The sequence below is a fragment of the Heptranchias perlo genome, chromosome 18, assembly GCF_035084215.1.
Source record: "Heptranchias perlo isolate sHepPer1 chromosome 18, sHepPer1.hap1, whole genome shotgun sequence".
Taxonomy (NCBI): Eukaryota; Metazoa; Chordata; class Chondrichthyes; order Hexanchiformes; family Hexanchidae; genus Heptranchias; species Heptranchias perlo.
In genome coordinates this window covers 37,772,072-37,799,032 of record NC_090342.1, presented here as the reverse complement: position 1 = coordinate 37,799,032, position 26,961 = coordinate 37,772,072, and the positions used below count along the sequence as shown (strand labels likewise).

Below are 26,961 nucleotides of genomic sequence, written 5' to 3'. Positions count from 1 at the left end.
AGCATATACATATTTATGCAGTCTGGGGTGTATGTGTAGATTTATTTTGTCACCAGTGGTCCCTCCCATTTTAACAGTGAAGGAACTTAAATGCAGTAAGTTACTTTCTCTTCAGGAAGGAATAGATATTGATCAAATTAAATCAAAAGAAATGCTTTGATTTTTTTTTTAAGTAGACATCCCCCATTACCTCCTTCCTAAATCTAATCACTCTTTTTCTTCAGCCTCCTGTATCCCAAACATTCCAACCCCTTAAGTTAAAACTGCTTCTATGCCAGTATCAAATCCTGGTTTCCAACAATCCTCCTATTTTACTCGTACCACACATTCTGCCTGGGAGACACCCTCTCTACAACACGAGTGGCATCCCACGTGTCTTGCTCAACCAAACTTTGCTTTATTGCTCAGGCGGGTCTTTCTTCTTTAACTCTCACTATTGCAACTAGAATCAGTCAGTCAACACACCCCGTAAAAACATTGGCCCCCTCCGATTTCTCATCTATATGCTGCCCCTCGGCGAGATCATCTGAAAACACGTCATCAGATTCCACATGTACGCTGACGACATCCAGTTCTATTTCACAACAACCTCCCTCGGCCCCTCCACTGTGTCTCATTTCTCACATTGCTTGTTCAACTGGATGAACAAAAATTTCCTCCTAAATATTGGGAAGACTGAAGCATTGTCTTTGGTCCCCGCCACAAACTCTGCTGACCGTATCCTAACTCGCACCAAGTCCTATTCTCCCATCACCCCTGTGCTCGCTGACCTACATTGGCTCCCAATCCAGGAACGCCTCGATTTTAAAATTCTTGCCCTTTTCAAATCCAGGGCCTCACCCCTCCTGTAACCTCCTCCAGCCCTACAACTCTCCGAGATCTCTGCGCTCCTCCAATTCTTACCTCTTGCGCATCCCCGATTTTAATCGCTCCACCATTGATGGCCGTGCCTTCAGCTGCCTTGGCCCTAAGCTCTGGAATTCCCTCCCTAAACCTCTCCGCCTCTCTCTCTCCTCCTTTAAGACACTCCTTAAAACCTACTTCTTTGACCAAACTTTTGGTCACGTGTCCTAATACCCCCTTACATGACTCAGTGTTAAATTTTGTTTGTTAACGCTCCTGTGAAGCGTCTTGGGACGTTTTACTACATTAAAGGCGCTATGTAAATGCAAGTTGTCAGTGAATGCTACTTCCTATTCTATGCCACATCATATGCTCTTTAATAAAGTTTCCTCTGAGGTGCAGTTATTAACCAAGCTCTTTGGTCAAGTAATTCCACAACTGGAATAATGCTTTGGGTTGTCATTAAAGCATTGAGTAGCTGTCTGAGCCCCACCTGAAAATTGGAAATGTTCTTCAGGCAAGTTGTGATGGGGAGTTTCCTCAACACTCAAATGATGGAATAACTGGATCACTGTGCTATTTAGAGAATTATATTCATTCGTTGGCAGAGTTTAAACTGGCTATGCAAATACTTCAATTTGATTACAGAACAACAAGGCTAATGTGTAGAAAATTTGGATTCAAAGAACAGCTGTTAGCAATTCTAAACTGAATTTCAGACAAGCAGAAATAGTGCTTATATTTTCTAAAATTGTGGTGTTTCTTTCTCTAGATTTTAGACTTTGAATGTAACTTATCCTCATAAGAGTTAAAAATTGAACACTTCCACTTAGAAATAAATAGCCTTTTAAAATGGCTAAGACTTCTTAAAAAAAATTATCGCTGCAATTCCCGTTTCTGACTTCGACACCAGCAACAGTAACATTTTACATTGATGTTTAGACCAACTGTGTTTTCCATTTTGGCTAATTTGGGAGGAACAGATTTGTAGGTTTCAAAGGACCCAAAATAGAGACAAAAGCCAGCAGAAGGAGCAAGTGTAGCTGCTGGTATTGAAAGACCTGATTAACTGTGGATCTGTATACAGTCATGGAGAGAAGACCTCTGCAAATCCAAAAGTTAGGAACGGGGACAATCTTGGGGAAGGTGATTACATTGGGGAAAAGTCCTACCAGAGAGGAACATTTTAAAAAGTTGAAGAACAAAATGATTTGTAACAGCCTATCTGACTCAGATGACTTAAGCCCTACATTTGTGTAATTTAAAGTTTGGGCACTAACGAATGCTGTTTTATTTGTTGCTAACCTACATAATACTGAAACACAGTTACTTCAGCTTTGGACTGCTTTTTTGTACTGAGAGGTACAAAATTGCAGTAAGCAGGGATCAGAATCGTAGGGTTGGGGACATAAATCAATGCAATGCGAGGTTCAATTCTGTTTTTTGTTGGTTTGGAATTCATGAGGAACAGAAGGGAAGATTTCAAGCTACAGAAATTAGTTACAGGCTTAAGATTTTTTTGAAGAACTATTTGTACATTTTTTTTCCAACAAGAAGGAGGAATATTGCAGTCTTGCAAATTGTACAATATTCATAATTGTTCTCATGATGTGCTTTCATTTCTTTCACAGAATTACTCCACCCAGTTGCCGGGTGTTACTCCTAGTCCTGTGAAGTCTTCTATGGCTGTTCAGTCCACTGTAGTCTCCCCACCACTTCCAGTTTCTACAGATGTTGCATCTCATCCAATTACACAAGCATCATATCATGTTGGTCTTGCTGCAGGAGTGGCACAATCCTACATTGAATCTAAAGCAATGGGACATACAACTGGACAAGCAAGAGTGCCCCAGCCTGGTGTCTCCACTATTCAGCAGAACCAGATGGGGCCTCTAACACCATTACAGACACAGGCATCCCAAGAGGTATTTATGCTTATGCATATAATTATTAAGGAAATTCAAAGCATTCTACTTGGAAGCAAGCTTTGTCCCTCTCCATCTCCGAATTATTTTTTTTCTGAGGGTAAATGCATCTAATATGTATCTGAAAATTGGATTTTGTTCCCTTTTGTGGATGAAATAATGTTGCACAAGTCATTTTATGATTTTTGTTGTGTGGCTCAACTGAAGAGTATCATAGAGCTTTACTGCACAACCTGTGCAGTAAAGCTCTATGATACTCTTCAGCAAGCTGAATTTTGAAAGCAAAGAAAGCCTCTGAGGGAAAGAGGAAGGGAGGATTGGAGGATGTGATGAGAGAACCAGGGTGAGGGGGGCCTCTAACCCCTCACCCCCACCCCCACCCGCAATGGGGGGAGTGGGTGGAGGGTGAAGTGTGAGGTGAGTGACAGCAGAGTAGGGATTGAGCAGGCAGTTCAAAGGGGAAGAGATGAGGTAGTGATGTGAATGAGGGGTGATGGGAAAGAGTAATAAGAAGGTGAAGGGGTAGGGAATACAATGGGAGGGAGAGGGTGGGGAAAGTGGGAGTGATGGGAAGGGAGCTATTGAGAGCCATATTTTTCCCACAACACCCATCCCAAATACTGTCCGGAGCCATGGTGGCTTCTTTGTTCTCCACACGACACCATGCCACCTCCTACTCTATAGTCAAGGGAAAAAAATCAAGCAAAAAGAAGAGAAGAGGAGAGGAAGAGAAAGCAGAAAATGAGAAACAGCAACACTGAGAGTGACCTTTTTCTCTGACTTGCCGTGTGCACGGGAGGTTGACTACTAATTTTTTTTTAAAATCGTGTGTATGCATGCACTTCCTGTCCCCAAACTTCACTTCCAGTGTCACCATTTTTTAATTAAGCTTTTAAAATCTAGCATTGAAATTCCTTTTCTATATATAGTTGAATTTTCGTTATGTAGACAGTTGCCTGTAACAATGTGGATACAGCTGTTCTGCCACGACATGGCATTGTGGCTCCCATCACCCAGATGCTAATCCTACCGCACCTCCAAATCTGCTTTTTTGAAAAAAAAATTGCTATTTTAAAACTTCATGTGGGTTTTTGTGCAGCTCCATTTCTACTGGACGTAATTTTTAAATTTTCGCTTCAAAATTTTTTATTGCCGCGTCAGGCCCACTTTACCAGCTTACCGGCACTGTGAAGGCCTGGGTTTTGTCGGGGGGAGAAAGAAAATTATGATTGGACGTATCATTTTTTTATTTGCACTCCAAAAAATAAATATTTTATTGTCACGTTGGGCCCACTTTTCCAGCCACATGTTGGCTCCATGTTTAATAGCACCATCAGCACGGCAGCTATCACCCACGCTCCAGCTTTCTGCTAATAATATTGATTGCTGGTTGAACAGATCCATTGCTGAAAATAATTTTTTGTTGCCCTGCTGAGCTTGCTTTTGCAGCCACGTTTCTGCATCTTGTCTACTCCAGATCCCTGCTTGATGCCGTCGAGGAAATCTGATTTTTTTTCATACATCTATTTCTTATATGAAAAATCTAATTTTCACCAACTGACCATATGTAATACCACGGGCTATTTACTGGTATAAAATGCAGATCACTCATTCATTGTTTTCACAGAATAATGGCCCAAGTTGTGGAATTCAATCCCCAAAGCACCAGTAAAAAATCCCAGAATGCCATTTAATAAAATTTCTATTTGATTCAGTGCCATTGATGTTATGCCCTACATGTTATATACATTCTCACGATATATTAAAATTGGTATGTCCGATCACCTGTCCCCATTCTTTATGGGGATTGCCATGTTGTGTCTACACACTTAGATTTGTAACGGCACGTGATGCCTGTAGGCGCTGCTATATTCAGGTCTCCCATTTAAAGCACTCAGTTCTTTCATGCTTATCAATCACAATAGCCTGTGACTGCAATTCCCCATTGAAAAGCTTGGTGAATCGGCATGCAGTTCCATGCTCTGTCCACTGAGTGGACCTGAGGCTATTTGTTTTCTCCTCAGTCAGCCATCTTGCTAAAGGTCAACAGTTGTGAAGTTTTAAGTCTGTATAATTATTCTATAATACTGAATTATTTTTAATACGTTACTCTTCCCTCAGCAGACAACCCCTGACACACAATCTGGATGGTTTTCTTCTGCTTATCATCTTATGCACTCCTGTCTCTCTGTTCTCCCCAGACAAAATTATTCCCTGAAGCTAATCTTGTTGATTCCAAGCTTCAAGAATAACCTCATAACCTTACAGTGAACGAGAAATAAGACCTCCTGCACTGTTGTTGATAAATCAGCCCTGTTGCTGCACACAATGAACTTTCATGCTGCCGTAGCGAGTTACGACCGCGGGCCAATGTCTCCACCTGGCTTGTGGCCATCTTTCCAGTTGCATCCCACCTGGCAATATAGCGTATCCTCTGCTGGCAGCCCTGACCGGCGATGTTTTAATAGACCAAGAGATTGATGAAGAGGGGAAAAATAGAGTATGAGAATAAACTTGCAAGGAACATAAAAGCGGACTGTAAAAGCTTCTACAAATATGTAAAAAGAAAAAGATTAGTGAAGACAAATATAGGTCCCTTACAGTCAGAAATGGGAGAAATTATAATAGGGAACAAGGAAATGGTAGAGCAATTGAACAAATACTTTGATTCTGTTTTCACGGAAGAGGACACACATAACTTCCCAGAAATGCTAGGGAACCGAGGGTCTGGTGAGAAGGAGGAATTAAAGGAAATTAGTATTAGAAAAAAAAAGGTGCTGGAGAAATTAATGGGATTGAAAGTCGATAAATCCCCAGGGTCTGATAATCTGCATCCCAGAGTACTAAAAGAGGTAGCCATGGAAATAGTGGATGCATTGGTTGTCATCTTCCAAAATTCTACAGATTATGGAACAGTTCCTGCAGATTGGAGGGTGGCAAATGTAACCCCATTATTTAAAAAAGGAGGGAGAGAGAAAACAGGGACCGACAGATCAGTGAGCCTAACATCATTAGTAGGGAAAATGCTAGAGTCTATTGTAAAGGATGTGGTAACAGGACGCTTAGAAATATCAACGGGATCAGATGACGTCTACATGGATTTATGAAAGGGAAATCGTATTTGACAAACCTACTGGAGTTTTTTGAGGATGTAACTGGTAGAATAGATAAGGGAGAACCAGTGGATGTGGTGTATTTGGATTTTCAGAAGGCCTTTGATAAAGTCCTACATAAGAGGTTAGTGTGCAAAATTAAAGCACATGGGATTGGGGGTAATATACTGGCGTGGATTGAAAATTGGTTAACAGACAGCAAACAGAGAGTAGGAATAAATGGGTCTTTTTCGGGGTGGCAGGCAGTGACTAGTGGGATGCCGCAGGGATCTGTGCTCGGGCCCCAGCTAGTCACAATATAGATCAATGATTTGGATGAGGGAACCAAATGTAATATTTCCAAGTTTGCTGATGACACAAAACTAGGTGGGATTGTGAGTTGTGAGGAGGATGCAAAGAAGCTTCAAGGCGATTTAGACAAGTTGAGTGAGTGGGAAAATACATGGCAGATGCAGTATAACGTGGATAAATGTGAAGTTATCCACTTCAGAAGGAAAATCAGAAAGGCAGGGTATTATTTAAATAGTGATAGATTGGGAAATGTTGATGTACAGAGGGACCTGGGTGTCCTTGTACACCAGTCACTGAAAGCATACACGCAGGTGCAGCAAGCAGTTAGGAAGGCAAATGGTATGTTGGCCTTCATTGCAAGAGGATTTGAGTACAGGAGCAAGGATGTCTTACTGCAGTTATACAGAACCTTGGTGAGACCACACCTGGAGTATTGTGTGCAGTTTTGGTCTCCTTACCTAAGAAAGGATATACTTGCCATAGAGGGAGTGCAGCGAAGATTCACCAGACCGATGGGATGGCAGGACTGTCGTATGAGGAGAGATTGGGTCGACAAGGCCTGTATTCACTAGAGTTTAGAAGAATGAGAGGAGGTCTCATTGACACATATAAAATTCTGACAGGGCTAGACAGACTGGATGCAGGGAGGATGTTTCCCCTGGCTGGAGGGTCCAGAACGAGGGGTCACAGTCTCAGGATATGGGGTAGGGCATTTAGGACTGAGATGAGAAATTTCTTCACTCAGAGGGTGGTGAACCTGTGGAATTCTCTACCACAGAAGGCTGTGGAGGCCAAGTCACTTGAATATATTTAAGAAGGAGATAGATTTCTAAACACAGAAGGCATCAAGGAGTATGGGGAGAGCGCGGGAATATGGTGTTACGACTTAGGATCAGCCATGATCATATTGAATGGCAGAGCAAGCTCGAAGGGCCGAATGGCCTACTCCTGCTCCTATTTTAAGAACATAAGAACATAAGAAATAGGAGCAGGAGTAGGCCAATCGGCCCTTCGAGCCTGCTCCACCATTCAATAAGATCATGGCTGATCTGATCCTATCCTCAAATCTAAATTCATGTCCAATTTCCTGCCCGCTCCCTGTAACCCCTAATTCCCTTTACTTCTAGGAAACTGTCTATTTCTGCTTTGAATTTATTCAATGATGTAGCTTCCACAGCTTCCTGGGGCAGCAAATTCCACAGACCTACTACCCTCTGAGTGAAGAAGTTTCCCCTCATCTCAGTTTTGAAAGAGCAGCCACTTATTCGAAGATTATGCCCCCTAGTTCTAGTTTCACCCATCCTTGGGAACATCCTCACCGCATCCACCCGATCAAGCCCCTTCACAATCTTATATGTTTCAATAAGATCGCCTCTCATTCTTCTGAACTCCAATGAGTAGAGTCCCAATCTACTCAACCTCTCCTCATATGTCCGCCCCCTCATCCCCGGGATTAACCGAGTGAACCTTCTTTGTACTGCCTCGAGAGCAAGTATGTCTTTTCTTAAGTATGGAGACCAAAACTGTATGCAGTATTCCAGGTGCGGTCTCACCAATGCCCGATACAACTGCAGCAATACCTCCCTGTTTTTATATTCTATCCCCCTAGCAATAAAAGCCAACATTCCGTTGGCCTTCTTGATCACCTGCTGCACCTGCATACTAACGTTATGATTTTTTTTGCACGAGGACCCCCAGATCCCTATGTATTGCAGTACTTTCCAGTCTCTTGCCATCAAGATAATAACTTGCTCTCTGGTTTTTCCTGCCAAAGTGTTCTATGTTTCTATAGAAGGAAGCAGCCATTCAAAACTTTCTCATGATTTTGAGATGGGTGGAAGCAGTATCAAGACAGGCCAGTAAAGTTTTTATTTCCAAGCGCAAATTATTCTGCTGTTCTTGTGCATGAATTACACTAAGCCCATTGCTGTTGAGACATATATGCTGCCCACCCACACCAAGCTGAGGAATTTTCCAAGCCTTACACCCTTTCCCTCCCTCTACTTCCTCCTCCTTTGCAGACATCCAAGCTGTTCAGGTCATGAAACAAGCTGCCCGGCTTCCATCTTTGGTTGAACAATAGCGCATAGGGCTCATGAAAGGCAGAACAGAACACGTGGAGGAAAGTTATTTCAGTGGAATTCTGTGCTGGGGATGGAACAGTAAGACTGGGACATTATTAGGAAGAAAATGGTTATCCTTGTTTCATTTGCTTTTGGATGTCTATGGTCACTAAAACTGATCTTTTTCTATGCTTCTAGGTGCCTCAGGCTCCTCCACAGACGTTGCCTGCGGAACAGTTACAGTTAAACCAGTTATGCTCATCTGTGGACAGGTGATTATTTTAAAATCCTTTTGAAGAAAAGAAATGAACTTTGATTCCCATGACAAATAGTGCATTCCTCATTGAGCTTTATACACTGCATATATTTCTATGCACAATTAATTTGTGACACATTCCAACTGTATATAGATAGATAAGAGGCTGAACTCATTTTGTATATGAATATGTTATTGGATTGTGCTCTGTATAAATGTGAAGTGAAGACTGTGGATGGTCAAAGATGGATGCCCGGTTCTGGCATGTGTGGTTTCCAGAATGTGGCTTTTGTTTCTAACCGGCACAGCATTGCCGGTTAGAAATGCACAGCACAGCAGTGTTAATTAAGTTTGGAAGATTTCATTTGAGTGATGTAAACAACCTGTAAATTGTACTGTCAGAGGACCAGGCAGGTCCAAAGCTCATGGCTTATCTATGAATGTGGCCTGAGAGACTGAGGGGCAGAGAAACGATGAACCAGCTGGAAACACTCAGAACTGAGTGTTTCCAGCATTTTCTGTTATTTCAGATTTCCAGTATCTGAAATATTTTGCTTTTTGTAAGGCTGAACCAGCTTTGTTCTTTGTGAAACAGAATCTAAGGTGCAGTAAGTAGTGCAGGTGGGGGCAGGAAGTTACAAAGGGACATAGATTAAATAAGTGGACAAAACTGTTGCAAATTGAGTTCAATGTGGCCAAGTGTGAACTCATCCACTTTGGATCCAAGAACATAGGAACAGGAGTAGGCCATTCAACCCCTCGTGCCTGGTCCGCCATTTGATAAGATCATGGCTGATCTGTGATCTAACTCCATATACCTGCCTTTGGCCCATCTCCCTTAATACCTTTGGTTGCCAAAAAGCTATCTATCTCAGATTTAAATTTAGCAATTGAGCTAGTATCAATTGCCGTTTGCGGAAGAAAGTTCCAAACTTCTACAACCCTTTGTGTGTAGAAATGTTTTCTAATCTTGCTCCTGAAAGGTCTGGCTCTAATTTTTAGACTGTGCCCCCTACTCCTAGAATCCCCAACCAGCGGAAATAGTTTCTCTCTATCCACCCTATCTGTTCCCCTTAATATCTTATAAACTTCGATCAGATCACCCCTTAACCTTCTAAACTCCAGAGAATACAACCCCAATTTGTGTAATCTCTCCTCGTAACTTAACCCTTGAAGTCCCGGTATCATTCAAGTAAACCTACGCTGCACTCCCTCCAAGGCCTGTATGTCCTTCCGAAGGTGCGGTGCCCAGAACTGCTCACAGTACTCCAGATGCAGTCTAACCAGGGTTTTGTATAGCTGCAGCATAACATCTGCCCCCTTGTACTCTAGTCCTCTAGATTTAAAGGCCAGCATTCCATTAGCCTTATTGATTATTTTCTGCACCTGTTCATGACACTTCAATGATCTATGTACCTGAACCCCAAAATCCCTTTGGATATCCACAGTTTTTAACTTTTTACCATTTAGAAAGTACCCTGTTCTATCCTTTTTTGATCCAAAGTGGATGACCTCACATTTGTCTACATTGAATTCCATTTGCCACAGTTTTGCCCATTCACCTAATCTATCAATATCCCTTTGTAATTTTATGTTTTCATCTACACTGCTTACAATGCCACCAATCTTTGTGTCATCGGCAAACTTAGATATGAGACTTTCTATGCCTTCATCTAAGTCGTTAATAAATATTGTGAATAATTGAGGCCCCAAGACAGATTCCAGTGGGATTCCACTAGTCACATCCTGCCAATGTGAGTACCTACCCATTATCCCTACAGTCTTGTCTCCTTTCGCTCAGCCAACTTCCTAACCATGTCCGTACTTTTCCCTCGATTCCATGGGCTTCTATCGTAGCTCATAGTCTCTTATGTGGGACCTTATCAAATGCCTTCTGGAAGTCCATATAAATAACATCCATTGACATTCCCCTGTCCACTACTTTAGTCACCTCTTCAAAAAATTCAATCAGGTTTGTCAAGCACGACCTATCTTTCACAAATCCATGCTGGCTCTCTCTGATTAACTGAAAATTCTCGAGGTGTTCAGTCACCCTATCCTTAATTATAGACTCCAGCATTTTCCCCACAACAGATGTTAGGCTAACTGGTCTATAATTCCCTGGTTTCCCTCTTTCCTTTCTTAAAAAGTGGAGTGACATGTGCAATTTTCCAATCCAGAGGGACAGTTCCTGAATTTAGAGAACTTTGAAAGATTATAGTTAGGGCATCTGCAGTGTGCTCACCTGCTTCCTTTAAAACCCTGGGATGGAAACCATCTGGTCCTGGGGATTTGTCACTCTTTAGTGCTATTATTTTCTTCATTACTGTTGATTTACTTATGTTAATTTTATTGAGTCCTTGTCCCCGATTCAATATTAGTTTTCTTGGGATTTCCGGCATGGAGTATTTTCTAAATGGTGAGAAACTAGGAACTGTGGAGGAGCAAAGAGATTTGGATGTCCGTGTACACAGATCATTAAAAGCTAGTGGACAGGTACATAAAGCAATCAAAAAGGGTAATGGAATGTTGGCATTTATCTTGAGGGCTGCAATACAAAGGGGAGCAAGTTGTGCTTCAGTTGTACAGAGCTTTGGTCAGACCCCATCTGGAATACTACGTTCAGTTCTGGACAACCGCAACTCAGGAAGGATACATTGGTCTTGCTGTTTCCTATGAAGCTGCTTGGGGGTGTCCCCATCAGTGATGTCACTGCAGCAACCTCGTAGCAAGATCCAACTCGAGAATCTCCATTCTGGCAAGAAAATTAATGTTTTTATAAAAACTTCAAAAGAAATTAACAGTATGTATGAAAAAGGGGTGCACTTTGAACAAAAAAGAACCCCCAGCTTTTCCTTTATCTGTCATTAATTTCTAACATTTTAACTGCATGAACTTTTCAAAGCTGGAAAGGAAAAGCTACAAATGATTGGAATCTGAAATTAAAACAGAAAATTTTAGAAATGTGGTACAAGTTTGTCAGCATGTAGAGAGAATTGATAAGTTAAAGTTTCTTTATCCGAACATGGTCAATTCTGATGAAGGGTCTACACCAAAGTTAACCAACGATTTCTTTTTTCAGATGCTGAGATCTATTGTGTATTCCAAACATTTTCTACTTCAATTCATAATTCTTGCAAAAATCATATGTTAGAGATGTTGTATCTAACTGTTGTATTGTGATTTCCAGTGCTCACTCCGATGTCGCTTCTGGGATGAGTGATGGAAATGAAGGTCTTCCAGTAAGTGGGAGACATGAAGGGAGATCAGCTAAGCGGCATTATCGCAAATCTGTGAGGAGTCGTTCACGTCATGAAAAAACATCTAGACCAAAGTTACGAATTCTTAATGTAAGCATCTATTGTTTTAGGGCAGTTATGTTGAAAGTAAAGTTTAAGGATTGGAGGGTTATGTGAAGGTTTGAATATTGAGTGAAGCAGCACTGCATTTTTCAGCCTATTGTAAATTTTTGCCCAAGTTCAATACACAACACCGCATTGCACTTTATTTATAGGTTTCAAACAAAGGAGACCGGGTTGTGGAGTGCCAGTTGGAAACACACAATCGAAAAATGGTTACTTTTAAATTTGACTTGGATGGTGACAATCCAGTAGAGATAGCAGTTATTATGGTGAGTAAAAATGACTGAAATTACGTGAGAAATTTAAAGTGCGCTCTTGAATAAAGTGTAGTATTCGTGGTGGGAAGTGAGTTCAAATTCACAAGAACAAATTTAAATGAAGTACATAATGTTTACACATAACCTCAGTATGATCTGTTCTACTTAGCTGAAATCACTGTTCGTTTTACATTAGAACCTTTGGTTTGCCTGTACACAATCCTGAAAGTGAATTGCTGCTGATTGTATTCCCTAAAATGTAACTACAGCAAGATGTTTTTAACAACCATTTGCACTTGTTAATTACTAAGGATACACTATTGAATGAGACATGAGTTGTCAGAATCATCTGCAGTCTTCTCCGATACAGGTTCAAAACGAGTTTATCCTGGAGACTGAGCGGGAATCATTCATTGACCAAGTACGGGAAATTATTGAGAAGGCTGATGAAATGCTAAGTGAAGATCCAAGTGGGGAGCCAGAAGGCGATCAAGGATTGGAGACTGTAAAAGCGCAGGTTGCTGCTTGCTTTAATCAAACACAGGTACACTGTGGTTTGCTTTACTACTTGTTGGAAAAAGCTCAATTAATTATAACCACAAATACTGATTTGTCTGTCGAGCCTCACCACCTGAGTTTAAAAATTTGGAACCCTGAGAACTTGTTTAGTTGTGAATTGTAATGTTCCGTGTTGATATTGACTTGACCATGAGATGGAGTAGTGTCACTTTTATTCCTCATCATGTCAGTCTGTCCAAGTAAGTCACAATTTATTTCCCATTTGCACCAGGTCCTCACGCAACTATCCAGAGTGTGTAGATATGTTATCTGCAGTTGGAATATATGCAAGAATAGTACATGTTAACTTTTCCCTTGATTTTATAAATATACGAGTTGTTCAGATTCCACTAACAAACTGCATATCTCTCTTTCTCTTTCTCCTTCTCCCCCCCACACACACACCTTTTAAACCTTTATAAATCATTGGCCAGGCCTCAGCTGGAGTATTATGTCCAGTTCTGGGCACCACATTTAGGAAGGTTGTCAAGGCATGGGAAAGGGTGCAGAAGAGATTTACCAGAATGAATCCAGGGATGAAGGACTCCAGATATGTGGAGCGACCAGAGAAGCTGGGATTGTTCTAAGAGTAGAGAAGGTTAAGGGGAGATTTAATAGAGATGTTCAAAATTATGAAGGGTTTTGATCGAGTAAATAAGGAGAAACTGTTTCCACTGGTGGGTGCGTCGGTAATCACGACACAGATTTAAGATAATTGGTAAAAGAACCAGAGATGAGGTTTTTTTTTTTAGCAGTGATTCATGATTTGGAATGGGTGGTGGAAGCAGATTCAGTAGTAACTTTCAAAAGGGAATTGGATATATATTTGAAAAGGAAAAATTTGCAGGCTATGGAGAAAGAGCAGGGGAGTGGGACTAATTGGATAGCTCTTTTTAAAAAGCCGACATAGACACAATGGACTGAATGGCCTCCTTCTGTGCTGTCAGATTCTATGATCCCTCCTGGTTTCTTGCCCCATTGTCAGTTTCTCCGTATCTTTAGCCCGCTCTCTCTGATCTTGCTCTTTCTTCACCCTGATCGCACTTGTGCATCTCCTGCTCTCGCTCGCATTCTTCCTCCCCCAATCTCATGTTCTTATCTTCCTTCTCCCCCCGTCTTCCAGAAAGTGAACTCTCATGAGGCAAGGCCAATTGTAAATCAACAAATTGGTTTATTTTAAATGAAAATATGTGACTGAACAAAATAGTGTTTCAAAGTTTTACCTATTTCCTGTCGCTCCTCATAACATCGAAAATAATAAATTACTCAAATTTTGCATTTGATATTGGCCTACCTCACTTAACCAGTTACTTGTTAGACTGGCACTCACTTAAAGAATGAGTTCTCTGCGCCTCTTGTTCTTGTAGCTGGAAACACAAATGTGCTGCAAAACTATCTCTTTTTTCCATCCAGAGAGAGGAAGCTAGAAGCCTAACCTTTGTTACCTCCCCCAGCTTGTAGTGTCAAGGAGTAGCTAGTTGAGATGCTAATCAAAGTATCACCTTCACCTCCCCCTTCGGTGTGGAGGTCATCGCAACTATATTGCCTGTTTCACTATTCAGTTCAGTAAATTGAAGCCATCGTAACATTACAGCTGCAAATATCTCTAGGAGGTGGTGGGTAAGCAATTCTGTTAACGATTTTCTTTAGTTCCTCAGCTAAATATCTAAATCTATATCATCATCAACAACAACAATCTATATCCTGAATAACTTGTGTATTCCTGGAAGTTAACCCCATGTGAACCAAATTTCATGTCATTCGCAACATCTTGTGTTAACCCAGTAATCACTTCTTTATCAAATTGGCAAAAATCCTAAAAGTTGACAGTCATGCCTTCCTGTAATGCCCTTCTGATTCATTGTGAATCATGCCATGGGATATGTGCTAATAGAGCTAGGGTTATGGAGGATGAACCATATTCAAGGAATGAGAAAATCCATTTTTTAAGTAGATCCATTTTTTAATGCTTTTTTGAAAAAGTGTTCGAAAGTATATTTATATTCAAACACTTGCATTTGTGTGCATTTCCTGTCACACTTATGTAATGTTTTGCCCCATTTTAAATTCCTGTTTCTACATTCATAATGGAAAGTGTCTCTAAATTTGCCACGCTGTAATTGTACCCTGCTATCGATGCTGGTGCAGTAGCGGCTCAGTTTTACATCTCCCATTTCTTCAGCCTGTACTACTCTGCTTCCCAAATTGCTGTAAGTTTTGATGTTTATTGGTTAAATAATATAAAATTGAAGTATTACATAAAAAGGACAGAAAGTACGACTTTAAAATGGAGACTGAGTTACATCTATATGTCCTAATCCTTCCTTCCTTACTTTCTCTTGTCATGTTCCTTTTGGTCTGTCAACTTTTCCCATTGGAAATTCCTATGTCCACATTTTCATTTTCATATAATTGCATGCTGTCGCCACCAAGTGGCTTCATGGATCAAATTTCTGAACTGTTGCTCACAACTCTGTCACCATCTTGATTTCTGAGAGATAAGTTTTAAATGTCAGTTCTTTCAATGTATATTATTATTTTGTATCTTTTATATTACTTTAATTTCATTTTTTTGCTTCTTACCTTTTACCCTCTTGCCTCCACTCTCCTGGCCTGCATTTTTGATTGTGCAGGCCTTGTTACCCTATCAACATGGTTGCGCTGTCAATGGTTCCAACATTGTTAGCCCCTTCTGACCTCAGCCTGCAACTTGCTGACTTCTATGGAGGTCTGCCCATGCCCCATTGCGTTCCACCTGTTTTCTAAGTTTTGCTATCTTCTTCATCCTCCATCCCGCCTACCGACCTTAATGGGCCTTGGCATCTGCCTCGCGCGACAGGAGAATGACTTGTAACTCAAACAAATGCAGTTTCACTGATAGACAATAAATTTTCTGTTCAGAAAGCAGAGGGCAAGTACAGACAACAAGAACCTCTAATATCGGCACCCATTCAGTTAGGTAAGTGACGTTTCTTGTTTGAAAGAATTTTTTAAAAAATTATTTAATGAAGTTTAGGTAAACTTGATAAACCTGTGGTAATTATATCTGTTAATACTCGATCGTGAATATCATCTGCAATCAACTACTTGGAACGCACTGGCTGTTATCCTTTGACATTGCTGCCAGTGTTTTTTAAAAAATAGTCACCCCAGTGGATCAGAACTTAACTGCTTTCAAGAACTTCATAGAATATATTTACTTCAAAAAAAGCGATTTGAAGACTAATCTCATGTTGGGATTCAAATTAACATTATCAATGGTTTATTAAGCATTGTTCTTTCAGTTTTTACATTATCTGAACTTCCGTAACGTATTATTGCCATGAAATACCTGTTCAAGTATTTGGTGAAGTGTAATCATGATCCTACTGCACATATTTCTTCTAACTTAATATTCTTGATTAGTTTTTTTTCCTTCATTCTCTGCCCCGCTTCTCTCTTCCCCACCTCACCCGCAAAACAAATACTTGATGTGTAGCCCTGATTTAGCTGTGGAGGAATGTTGATACCAGCCAGATTATTCAAAAGAAAATAGCATCTTAAAGTACAGTTTGTTGTTGCTGATGAATCCTAAAGCTGTTGGTGAAACACAGTCATGCATGTTTTCTTTCTGATGTCACAGCAGAAGGATTAATGTTGGTTGGAAATCAGTGCATGACTGATGTAAACCGCTGTTCCAGTAAAGCAAATGCTGCCAAAAAAAGATGAATGGCAATGTGGAGTGGTGGAATTGTACTGAAATTGAATTAATGTTTTATTTATTGATGGTGTAGGTGCACAGGCAGGTTCTGCAATGCAGGTGGTTCATTCTGCTGGAAGACGGTTTATTGTCAGTCCTGTCCCTGAGAGCCGATTACGAGAACCAACTTTAAGTATGGGTGTCACTTCAATTAAAGAAATTCCAACAGGTATGGTCCTTGAGATGTGGATTGCAGTATTTTTTCCCTTTTATTACTGGGTATAAAATAATTTGTGAGGCAATATTCTGGGCAGAAGTTACTGCAACAGTTAAATTCACCTTGAGCAAATACAAACTTGCAGTCAGACCTAGAGATTGTACATCTTTCTCTGAAGATTGATATTGTAGAAGGGAGTAATATCCATACTGACCGTTTAAATGTGTATACTAATTTTCTTCCAAAATTTCCATTACTTTCATTTCCTCTAAATTGTACATTTCAAGTTAAGCTATCCAAGAGATTGCAGTAACTAACAGATACCATGCACTGTCCATTGATGCAAAAGGAAACAAGATCTTGGAAGAATAGGCAGCTAAAAAACAGATAGCTTAGATTGGCACTGTTTGTAAGTCACAGAAATTATAGTTGTGAGGGTTTTTTTGCTTAGGAAAGTGGATAGCCATGTGTGTCATCAAGACAATATCTACAGGATGTTGTGTTGCCTGCCTGGAACTAGAGCAATAGATATTGAGGAAAAGTTGGAAGGAATACTGAAGGGGGACAGATAGGGACCCAGCAATTGTAGTTCATATAGGGTAAATGACATAAGGAGAAATAATATATGGGCCCTAAAAGTCTTGTACTTGAGGATTGTATCAAAACTGAAAGATAGGGATTTAACTTCATGTTCTCTGGTATACTTCCAGTATTTGGGAAAGAAGGGGCATTCACCAAGAAAATAGTGACCATCAATTTGATATGAAAACAGCAACACTGCGTTCATAAATAACTGGAAACATTTTCAGAATAAAAAGGACTGGTATGGAAGAGATGGGCTGCATTTGAACAAAGCAGAAGAAAATGATAAGAGCAGGGAGGAAACCAAATCCCAGATGAGATGAATCTTCAGTTAGAAGGTAGTGAACAGGAGGGTTTGGGTACAGATAACCAGAGTGATGTACATGAATCAGAGATCAGGAAAAAGCCAAAACTTGGGGGCATAAATGGAAGCATTAGAAATAAGATGTCAGAACTGGAGGTGGTTGTGGCAGCAGGGCTATGATCTAATGGGAATATCAGAAACATCACAAAATCCAGAGAATGGAAATTAATATAAGGTACAGGGATATAGTGTTCCAAAAAGACGACAGTGGACAGAAAAGGAGATAGGATAGCCCTTTATACCAGGAACACCTGGGAGGTAAATGAAATTGATTCTTTGGGAGGGGAAAACTGCAAAAGGATCTACTCTGGTTGGTTATCTCATGTGAAATACTGCAAGTTAACATTGTGCTGCAGGCTACAAGGTCAGCATAAGGAGAGACCATTTGCTCTGTGGAAAGATAGGGAAAGGGTATGGGAGAATAGAAGAGTTATTTTAAGAGACTTCAATCAATCAAATATATATTAGGAAAACCCAGGTGGTTTAGAGTCAGAGTTGGTAAATGTAATGTGTGACTGCTTCATAACGCAGTGCATCAAAAAAGCCATACGAGGGCAGTGCTCAATTTGACTTGGTGTTTGTTGATGACCCAGTCAAAGTACAACAACTGGAAGTCATAGTACCCGTGGGGGATAACAACCATAGAATGGCATGGTCTAGGAATCAAATACCAATGGCCAGGAATAAGGTATATAACTTTAAAAGGGCTAAATTTGTAGAAATAAGGGATAACTAAAATGAGTGGATTGGGGGGAGGGTAAGTGGAAACACTTAAAAGGAATAATGCTGTGCATTCAAGATAAATACATATGTAACCAAAATCAATATTAGACTAAACAAGTGTGACCCTAATTGGATTGATAAACAAATTAACAGTGAAAATAAAAAGGGGAAATGGACTCTGTATCCTGAAGGGAAAAAGGGGAAGGGTTCACTGGGATAAATGTGAGAGCATGTATAAATATTTTAAGATTGACCAAGGGGGCAGGGAGAACGAGAAAAAAAATAGCAGACGGTAAAGATGGAGGCAAAAAAATTATTTCATTGTCACAGTGGGAACAGGACAGTCAGAGAAGAGGTGAGAACCAAATGATCTGGATGGACTTCCTCAACATTATCTTATGATAATATAACACCAAGTTATAGTCCAGCAATTTTATTTTAAATTCACAAGCTTTTGGAGGCTACCTCCTTCGTCAGGTGAACGATGTGAAAAATTTTTCACATCGTTCACCTGACGAAGGAGGTAGCCTCCGAAAGCTTGTGAATTTAAAATAAAATTGCTGGACTATAACTTGGTGTTGTAAAATTGTTTACAATTGTCAACCCCAGTCCATCACCGGCATCTCCACATTATGATAATATACACTCGGCTGTATCGAAGTTGTGAAAGTACTGTTTTTCATAGTTGTGGTTGTCTAAGTAAATCAATCAGAAATTCTCCAATTTGATTAAACGTAAATTTTGAGTTAAAATAATAGTTCCATATAGACTCCGAGACTTGGTGTATATTTACTTATGTTCTGTGAGCGGAAGTGGAAAATAATGACCTGACGCAGACTTTTGGACTCTCGGGTGGAAGACACATGTTTGGATTCCAGTCCAGACTGGTATTTTCACTCTGGCTTCACCAAAACAGGGAGATTATTGATTTGTGTAGATTGAGTTGGAGGAGAAAGTGAAAATAGATCTAGGGTGTGTCCTCTACCATATGGGCATGCTAAGAAGCAACAGCCAAAGGAGTGTTATTGATGGCATCCATAAACATCAGACCTATGACCAAAGACATTAGCTTGGATGCAGAGAATGAACTTTTAAGATAGGGGAACAATTCGAAAAGTGAACAGGAATAGGCCATTCAGCCCTTGGAGCCTGTTTCGCCTTTCAATTAGATCATGGCTGATCTGTATCTTAATTCCATTTACCCGCCTGTTCCGTGACCCTTAATACCCTTGCTTGACAAAAATCTGATCAGTCTTAGTTTTGAAATTTTCAATTGACCTAGCCTCAACAGCTTTTTGGAGGAGAGGATTTCCATTACCCTTTGTGTGAAGAAGTGCTTCCCGACATTACCTCTGAATGGCCTAGCTCTAATTTTAAGGTTATGCCCCCTTGTTCTGGACTCCTCCACCAGAGGAAATAGTTTCTATCTACCCTATAATCTCCTTTAATCATTATTTAACACCTCAATTCGATCACTCGTTAATCTTCTATACTCGGGGGAATACAAAACTAGTCTATACAACCTGTCCTCATAATTTAACTCTTTTTGCCCAGGTATCATTCTGATGAATCTGCACTGCACCCCCTCCAAAGCCAATATATCCTTCCTATGGTGCAGTGCCCAGAACTGAATGCAGTACTCTAAATGGGGTCCAACCAGAGCTTTATATAACTGGAACATTACTTCCACTCCTTTGTATTCCAGTCCCCTTAAGATAAAGGCCAACATTCCATTAGCCTTTCTAATTACTATTTGTGCCTATCCACTAGCTTTTAGTGATTTCTGTACTTGGACACTTAAATCTCTCTGCTCCTCACAGTTGCTAACTTCTCACCGTTTAGAAAATACTCTGATCCATCATTTTTGGGTCTGAAGTAGATGACCTCACATTTCCCACATTGAATTCCATTTGCCACAGTTTTGTCCACTCACTTAATTTATCAGTGTCCCGTTGCAACTTTCTGTTTCCATCTGCACTATTTACTGTGCAACCTAACTTGGTGTCATCAGCAAACTTGGATATACTTTATTCATCCAAGTTATTTATAAATATAGCTGAAAAGCTGTGGCCCCAGAACAGATCCCCAGGGGACACCACTAGTCATATCCAATTTGAGTACATATCCATTATCCCTACTCTCTCTCTCTCCTACCTCCTAACCAATTCCCTACCCATGTCAATAGGTTGCCTCCAATTCCAGCTGCGCTCATTTTTGTTAACAATCCCTTATGTGGACCCTTATCGAATGCCTTCTGGAAGTTCATATAAATAACATCCATAGATACTCAACTACCACGTTAGTGACCTCCTCAAAAAATTCAACTAGGTTTGTGAGACATGACATAACTTTTAGAAGAAGAAGCAACAGTGCAGAGAGAGTAAAAGCGACTCATGTCATAAGTTTTATTTAAAAGAACATTATATTCTAAGAATTATTTATTTACATGCAGTACACTAAATATCCCACCACTGCTGGTAGTTAAGGAAGTTCTTCCACTGATGCAGGTATTAACTTGCTGATACATGTGGCATTGAAAACTGTTCTTTAAATTGTGGAAAGATTGAAATCACTGTTTTTGGTTAGAGGTCTTCTGTTAGCAAGGGCTATTCGTTCTAATTGAACTTTTCTTTGTTCTTTTACAGTTGTTTCCCATAGTCACAATCTAAACCTTTCGCACTCAGCTTCCTCAGTGAGTTTGCAACAAGCCTTTTCAGAATTAAAGCACAAACCATTTCAAGAGGGTCCTAATACTGCCCCTCCAGTCTTCAACCAAACCATAGCACCGTTTACTATGGTACATCCAGAAATGACCAGTATCGGACAAGGAATTCATACGCAAACTGTGGTGTCATCCTCAGCACCTGCTAGTCTAGTAGCTGCTAGTTCTGCATCTCAAGCCGTGATGCAGAGCATTCAATCACAACCAGCTGAGCTGTTAACTAGTGAAACCATTGCTGGTGTGATTGTCCCTAGTTCCATATTGCTGCCTCCGACCTCACAGCCAGCTCAGCAGCCAGTTGGTGGCCCTGCTGCTAGTGTTAGTGTTCCAAATTGTGTATCTCCACCTCGGACCTCCCAGCCAAGTCAGCAACTAATTGGTGGCCCTGTCACAAGTGTTTCAGCTCCAAGCTCGATATCTCCACCACTGACGTCGCATGTGGTTCAGCATTTGATTGGAGGAGCTGCAATCAGTGGAGGACCTACAACTTCTGTTTCCCCATCTTCCATTCAAGCTGTGACATTGCAAGCCCCTCAGCAACTTAATGGTGGAACTGTGGTCAGTCTGGCAGAATCTTCAACTTCACTGACTTTGTTACAAGGCCAGGCAGAGACTTTGTATAGTACAACCCAAGCAGAAATCCAGCAGATGGGTGGTAATGGCATGACACTGGCAGTCTCCACTTCGCCACCATTATTACAACCTGTTTGTGGCATTCAGACTCCTGTCAGCCAACCCTTTGTGGTGCAAACAATTACTGCACAAACTGCCACCCTACCTCAGACCATAGGCATTTCTGTGCCCCTGGTAAGCCAGGTCTCCGTACCTGGCACAGGATCTGCGCAACCTGTTTGCAGCATCCCTTCTGTTCAACAAACACTGATTCATAATCAGCCTCAAACAGCTTTCCTTCCAAATCAACCCCATATTCATTACTCTGAAGTGGACATAGATTTGAACACCAAAGGCACTGGCATTGATGATATCAAGACTTTGGATGAAAAGCTTCGATCGTTGTTCAGTGAACATGGTACTGCAGGCTGTACTCACATTTCAGCACCTTCGGAGATGGGATTGGGTACAGAGTCTACCACAGTTGATCAAAGTTTGCTTGTTACAGGAAAAGTATCTGGTGTCCCAGGGACTTCAACAGTTACTATCCCATCCTACCCAGTAGCTACCACAGGTTCTGTTGTACCTCCTTCCAGTCTACCTCTTGGCGCTACAGGACTTCCATTAACTGTCCAGCAACCTTTGACTCCTGCCAGTTATGCAGCAGTAGTTGCTTCCATGCCCAGTGTAGTCCCAACTGCAGGACGGCCAGGCACGCCACCATCAAAACCACCACTTGGCAGATTACCGGTAAGTTAACCAAGAGTATATGAAACGACAGGCATAATTTAACCGTGTAGGTGCTAGAATGCAAAATCGGAATTCTGCATGAATAATAACGGTTCAGTTTTTAAGTGTCTATTAACGTAATTTCTTTTGGTAGTGGATTAATGAAAGAATTTAATATCGAGGACTACATTGCAATACCAGTCCAACTTGAACCAAATTTCCTTGTTTGGTTGATTTTTTTTTTATCTTCCCTCCCTCCTCACCACTAATAATTCAGTTGTATTTAATAAGGTGGCCAGATGTACATTTTGCTTGGTCATGCAGCATTCTGTAACTGGATGGCCGTAGTTCCCATTGCCAAGTCTCTGCCATTGGTGCCTTTAAACTGACTGTAAGGAAATGTATGAGAGGCATAGGGATTCTCATTGTCTGATTTTCTTTCATTGCATTCTTCCTTGGTGAATTATTAAAAAGTAGGAGCTCTTCATGGGAGGAGCACATATCTTCCAAATCCCTTCACCAAATCCCATCTTAGAATTAAACTTCCAGCTCCCATGTATATGTTTTTATCAAACTGACTTTTGTATAATCAGCTATTAGTCATTGATCAGATCAATTGTACAAAACTCTAGAGATAGCATACCCATAGAAGTGCACTATACAGTGGAAGATTCCTTTTCCAGTTATTGGAGTGCGTGATCAAGTGCAGAAAATACCGCACCGCTGATTACCAAAACTAGACTAGCATATATTTTGTGAACATTTTGTGTTGCTTAATTGAATGTTTTATTTGAATGTCAGGTTTTATTATGAACTGCTAAATTCCTTCTCTAAATTGAGTAGTGGCCCGATACCATATATGATACATTGAAAATATCTTTGAAGACCTATATTTGCTAAGCCTTTCACTCTCAGCCTTGGTTGATGCAACTCCTCTTCCCATTCATTACTTGTAGGTGCAACAGCTAAGCACGGAAGCTCTTGACCAACAATTAAAACAGGCTCTCACGCCACCCACTGAGCAGTTGCCACCTTTTCCAGGACCTTCACTAACCCAGGTGCAATAATATTACCCAGTGTGCTCTTTGTGAATTCATTACTCTATTATGTGTGCCATGCCTTCTGCATGTGATTCATCTCTTGATTGCGAACGATCTGATGCATGCTCTGTGTCTTGCTTATTAACCCGTTAATTGTAAGTTAATTCATCATTGTATGCAGTTATGTAGTACAAACTAAACCTCTCAATGCACAACACCCATGTGTTGGATAAATTGCTCCCTTTATCTATTCTTTCTGTTAATTAGATATTGATGAACATATGGCAGATTAGTCCATATATGAGCAAATGTTCGATTTCAGTGAACATTTTTTATAGAATGCCCTTTAACGTGCATGTAGCAGTCAGTGGTTTTGGAGTGCTCAATCCATCAATCAGTAATGTTGGTTAGGTTGTTTGCAGCTAGATAAATTAACCATGCTTCAGTACTGTTATTTTAGCCAATAACCAGTGTTGGAAATGATGCAACATCTGTAATAGTTTATGCAGGAAACGTCAAAGCTACCTTTGATATTTTCTGCACAAATCCATGTCAGGTGGATTCTGCAGAAAATATTCTGGTGCGCAAGATGTAGGACAGTTCTGGATGTTGGAGAAATATTTTCTTCCAGTAGAGTATCGTGGTGCCTCACTTCTGCTGGCATTGCTCTCAGTATAATCACATGACAGTGGAAGCAGAGAGACCACAAAAAATTCTTGACACTTTTTTTAAAACCACAGGTTCCAACATGGACGTAGACTTCATCCCACTGAAGCCCCCTGGACTGATTCATATTGTCTCCTCCCAGCCAACAGTTACCGCGGCACGTCTTGCCAAATTTCCGTCTTGCCAAATCTCCACTTTGCCTCTGTAACTTGGACTTCCCTTTCGATCCATTCATATGCACACTTCAGCTACCACTCCAGATCTGATCTCACTACTTCTTTCTCCCTCTTACTTTGGCCCTACCCTCCTCCTTTCCCCACCACCTAGCGTGCCACCTTTCATCTACCTCTTTCGTGTATTTTGCCCACCTGTATCCCTACCCCAACCAATCGCCACTGTTCATTCAACCCTCTCTCCTGTTGCTATCCCAAGCTTGAATTCCCTCGTTGAACAAGGTGCCGGCTCATCCTCTTCCATTCTTCAATGAGCACATTGTGGTACCCATTATTGCTTTCTTCAGAGCTGCAACCTCAATTACCCCATTCTGTTACCACGGACCATCTCACCCAGCATGCCCCTCAGTGTTCAACCTCTTCAACCACCTCCCTATCCTTCTTGCCTCTTGCATTAACGCTGGCATACAATCATTGTCCCCTCTGCATTTCTGCATTTACTTCCAGAATGTTCACTCATTGCAAATAACTCAATATGGGATGATTGTATCAACATCCTGGCATGAAGGATGGGTCACGGGCAAGCATTCCTTCACAGAATCCTCCTCACCAGGCTATATATTTCACCATTAGATCCGCCCTAACCTTGGTGTCTTTCCCCCAACTGCTCTGGCACTTTCTCATGCTCCTGAACATCTCGCCCTTTTCCATCCCTCACATTTCATTTAAAATCCTCATTTTTTAAAGAAGAAAGAAAGAACTTGCATTTGTATAGAGCCTTTCACAATCTCAGGAGCTTACGAAGCGCTTTACAGCCAATGAAGTACTTTTGAAGTGTAATCACTGTCGTAATGTAGGAAATGCGGCAGCTAACTTGTGCACAGCAAGGTCCCACGAACAGCAATGTGATAATGAGCAGATAATTTTTTTTAGTGATACTGGGTGAGGACTGAATATTACCCAAGACACCGGGGAGAACTCCCTGCTCTAAGAAATAGTGTCATGGGAACCTTTACAACTACCTGAGGCGCCAGTCAGTGCCTCGATTTAACGTCTTGTCTTTCAGATGACCACCACCAACCCTCATACTGACTTCCTCCTGGACATGTCCTCTCTCCTTTCTCTTCTTTGCCCCTGTATTTAGCAATGACATTTTCAGTCTTCACCCGAGCCCCCTCTTCTCTGAATTCACCATGCTCTGTCCTCCCTCAATCTCACCCTTTATATAAACTCTCCTTATATCCTTGATCATTCCCTCAACCTTGTCATATCTCGTAGCCTCTCTAGCCCATGGTCTCAATTTCTGACGTGGCTATTTCTGACCACTTCTTCGTCTCCCTTGCTACCCACGTCTCTCTACTCTCCTATGATTTCACTGCTTTCACAATGTGTTTTTGGAAAACCCTCCTCCAGGAACCGTACAACCTCAATCTCAAATTCCCACCTCTGGCCCTCCACATTCCAAAACTAGATATTGTAGACCATGACGAGCGATTTTACCTTTCCAGAGCAGTAGAACAGAGGACACGACCTGCGCTTGAAGAGGGATAAATTCAAAACTAATCTGCGGAACAATATTTCAGTAAGCGTGTGGTCAATCTATGGAACAAACTCCCTAGGGGTACGATGGAAGCAGTTAGCATTGATTCATTCAAGTGCAAATTAGATAGATTTCTTCCAGAAAATAACATTTTGGGATACAGTACATAAGAAATAGGAGCAGGAGTAGGCCAAACGGCCCCTCGAGCCTGCTCTGCCATTCAATCAGATCACTGCTGATCTTCAACCTCAACTCCTTTCCTGCCCGATCCCCATATCCCTTGATTCCCCTAGAGTCCAAAAGATGTATCGATCTCTTGAATATATACAACAACTCAGCATCCACAGCCCTCTGGGGTAGAGAATTCCAAAGATTCACAACCCTCTGAGTGAAGAAATTCCTCCTCATCTCAGTCTTAAATGACCGACCCCTTATCCTGCGACTATGCCCTCCAGTTTTAGACTCTCCAGCCAGGGGAAACAACCTCTCAGCATCTACCCTGTCAAGCCCCCTCAGAATCTTATGTTTCAATGAGATCATCTCTCATTCTTCTAAACTCCAGAGGATATAGGCCCATTCGACTCAACCTCTCCTCATAGGACAACCCTCTCATCCCAGGAATTAATCTAGTGAACCTTCGTTGCACCGCCTCTAAGGCAAGTATATCTTTCCTTAGATAAGGAGACCAAAACTGTACATAGTACTCCAGGTGAGGACTTACCAAAGCCCTGTACAATTGCAGCAAGTCTTCCTTACTCTTGTACTCCAACCCCCTTGCAATAAAGGCCAACATGCTATTTGCCTTCCTAATTGCTTGCTGTACCTACATGCTAACTTTTTGTGTTTCTTGTACAAGGACAGCCATATCTCTCCAGACACCAACATTTAATAGTTTCTCACTATTTAAAAATATTCTGTTTTTCTATTCTTCCTACCAAAGTGAATAACCTCACATTTCCCCACGTTGTACTCCATCTGCCACCTTCTTGCCCATTCACTTAACCTGTCAAATATCTCTTTGCAGACTCTGTGTCCTACTGACATGAGTAATTTGAGAAATGACGTGGTAGGTGTAGCATGCTTGGGAGGGAAAAGTTGATTTTGAACGTATGCTTCGCACAGCTCTCCACCGGGGTTTTCCTCATGTCATTTCTGGGTGTGTGATGGACTAATTGATAGAGATTGATTGCTATGATTAGTCATCAACTCCATTATCAATGTATCGTGTGACTATCAGGATGGGAGA

The 26,961-nt window shown here is 41.1% G+C and overlaps 1 protein-coding gene across 9 annotated transcripts in view; it reads left to right on the top strand.

Annotated features, from left to right (window-relative positions):
- The window catches only part of LOC137334767 (serine/threonine-protein kinase WNK1-like), a 183,211-nt gene that overhangs the window by 112,858 nt on the left and 43,392 nt on the right, over positions 1-26,961 (top strand). For 8 of the 9 annotated variants that reach the window (XM_067999712.1, XM_067999714.1, XM_067999713.1 and 5 more), the window contains 9 exons: positions 2,475-2,768; positions 8,434-8,507; positions 11,682-11,841; positions 12,006-12,122; positions 12,481-12,654; positions 15,570-15,627; positions 16,442-16,576; positions 20,879-22,317; positions 23,253-23,354. In XM_067999712.1, the coding sequence (XP_067855813.1) occupies positions 2,475-2,768; positions 8,434-8,507; positions 11,682-11,841; positions 12,006-12,122; positions 12,481-12,654; positions 15,570-15,627; positions 16,442-16,576; positions 20,879-22,317; positions 23,253-23,354 (2,553 nt within the window). The remainder of the gene's footprint in view (positions 1-2,474; positions 2,769-8,433; positions 8,508-11,681; positions 11,842-12,005; positions 12,123-12,480; positions 12,655-15,569; positions 15,628-16,441; positions 16,577-20,878; positions 22,318-23,252; positions 23,355-26,961) is intronic. The other variant, XM_067999717.1, reaches the window with a different exon arrangement.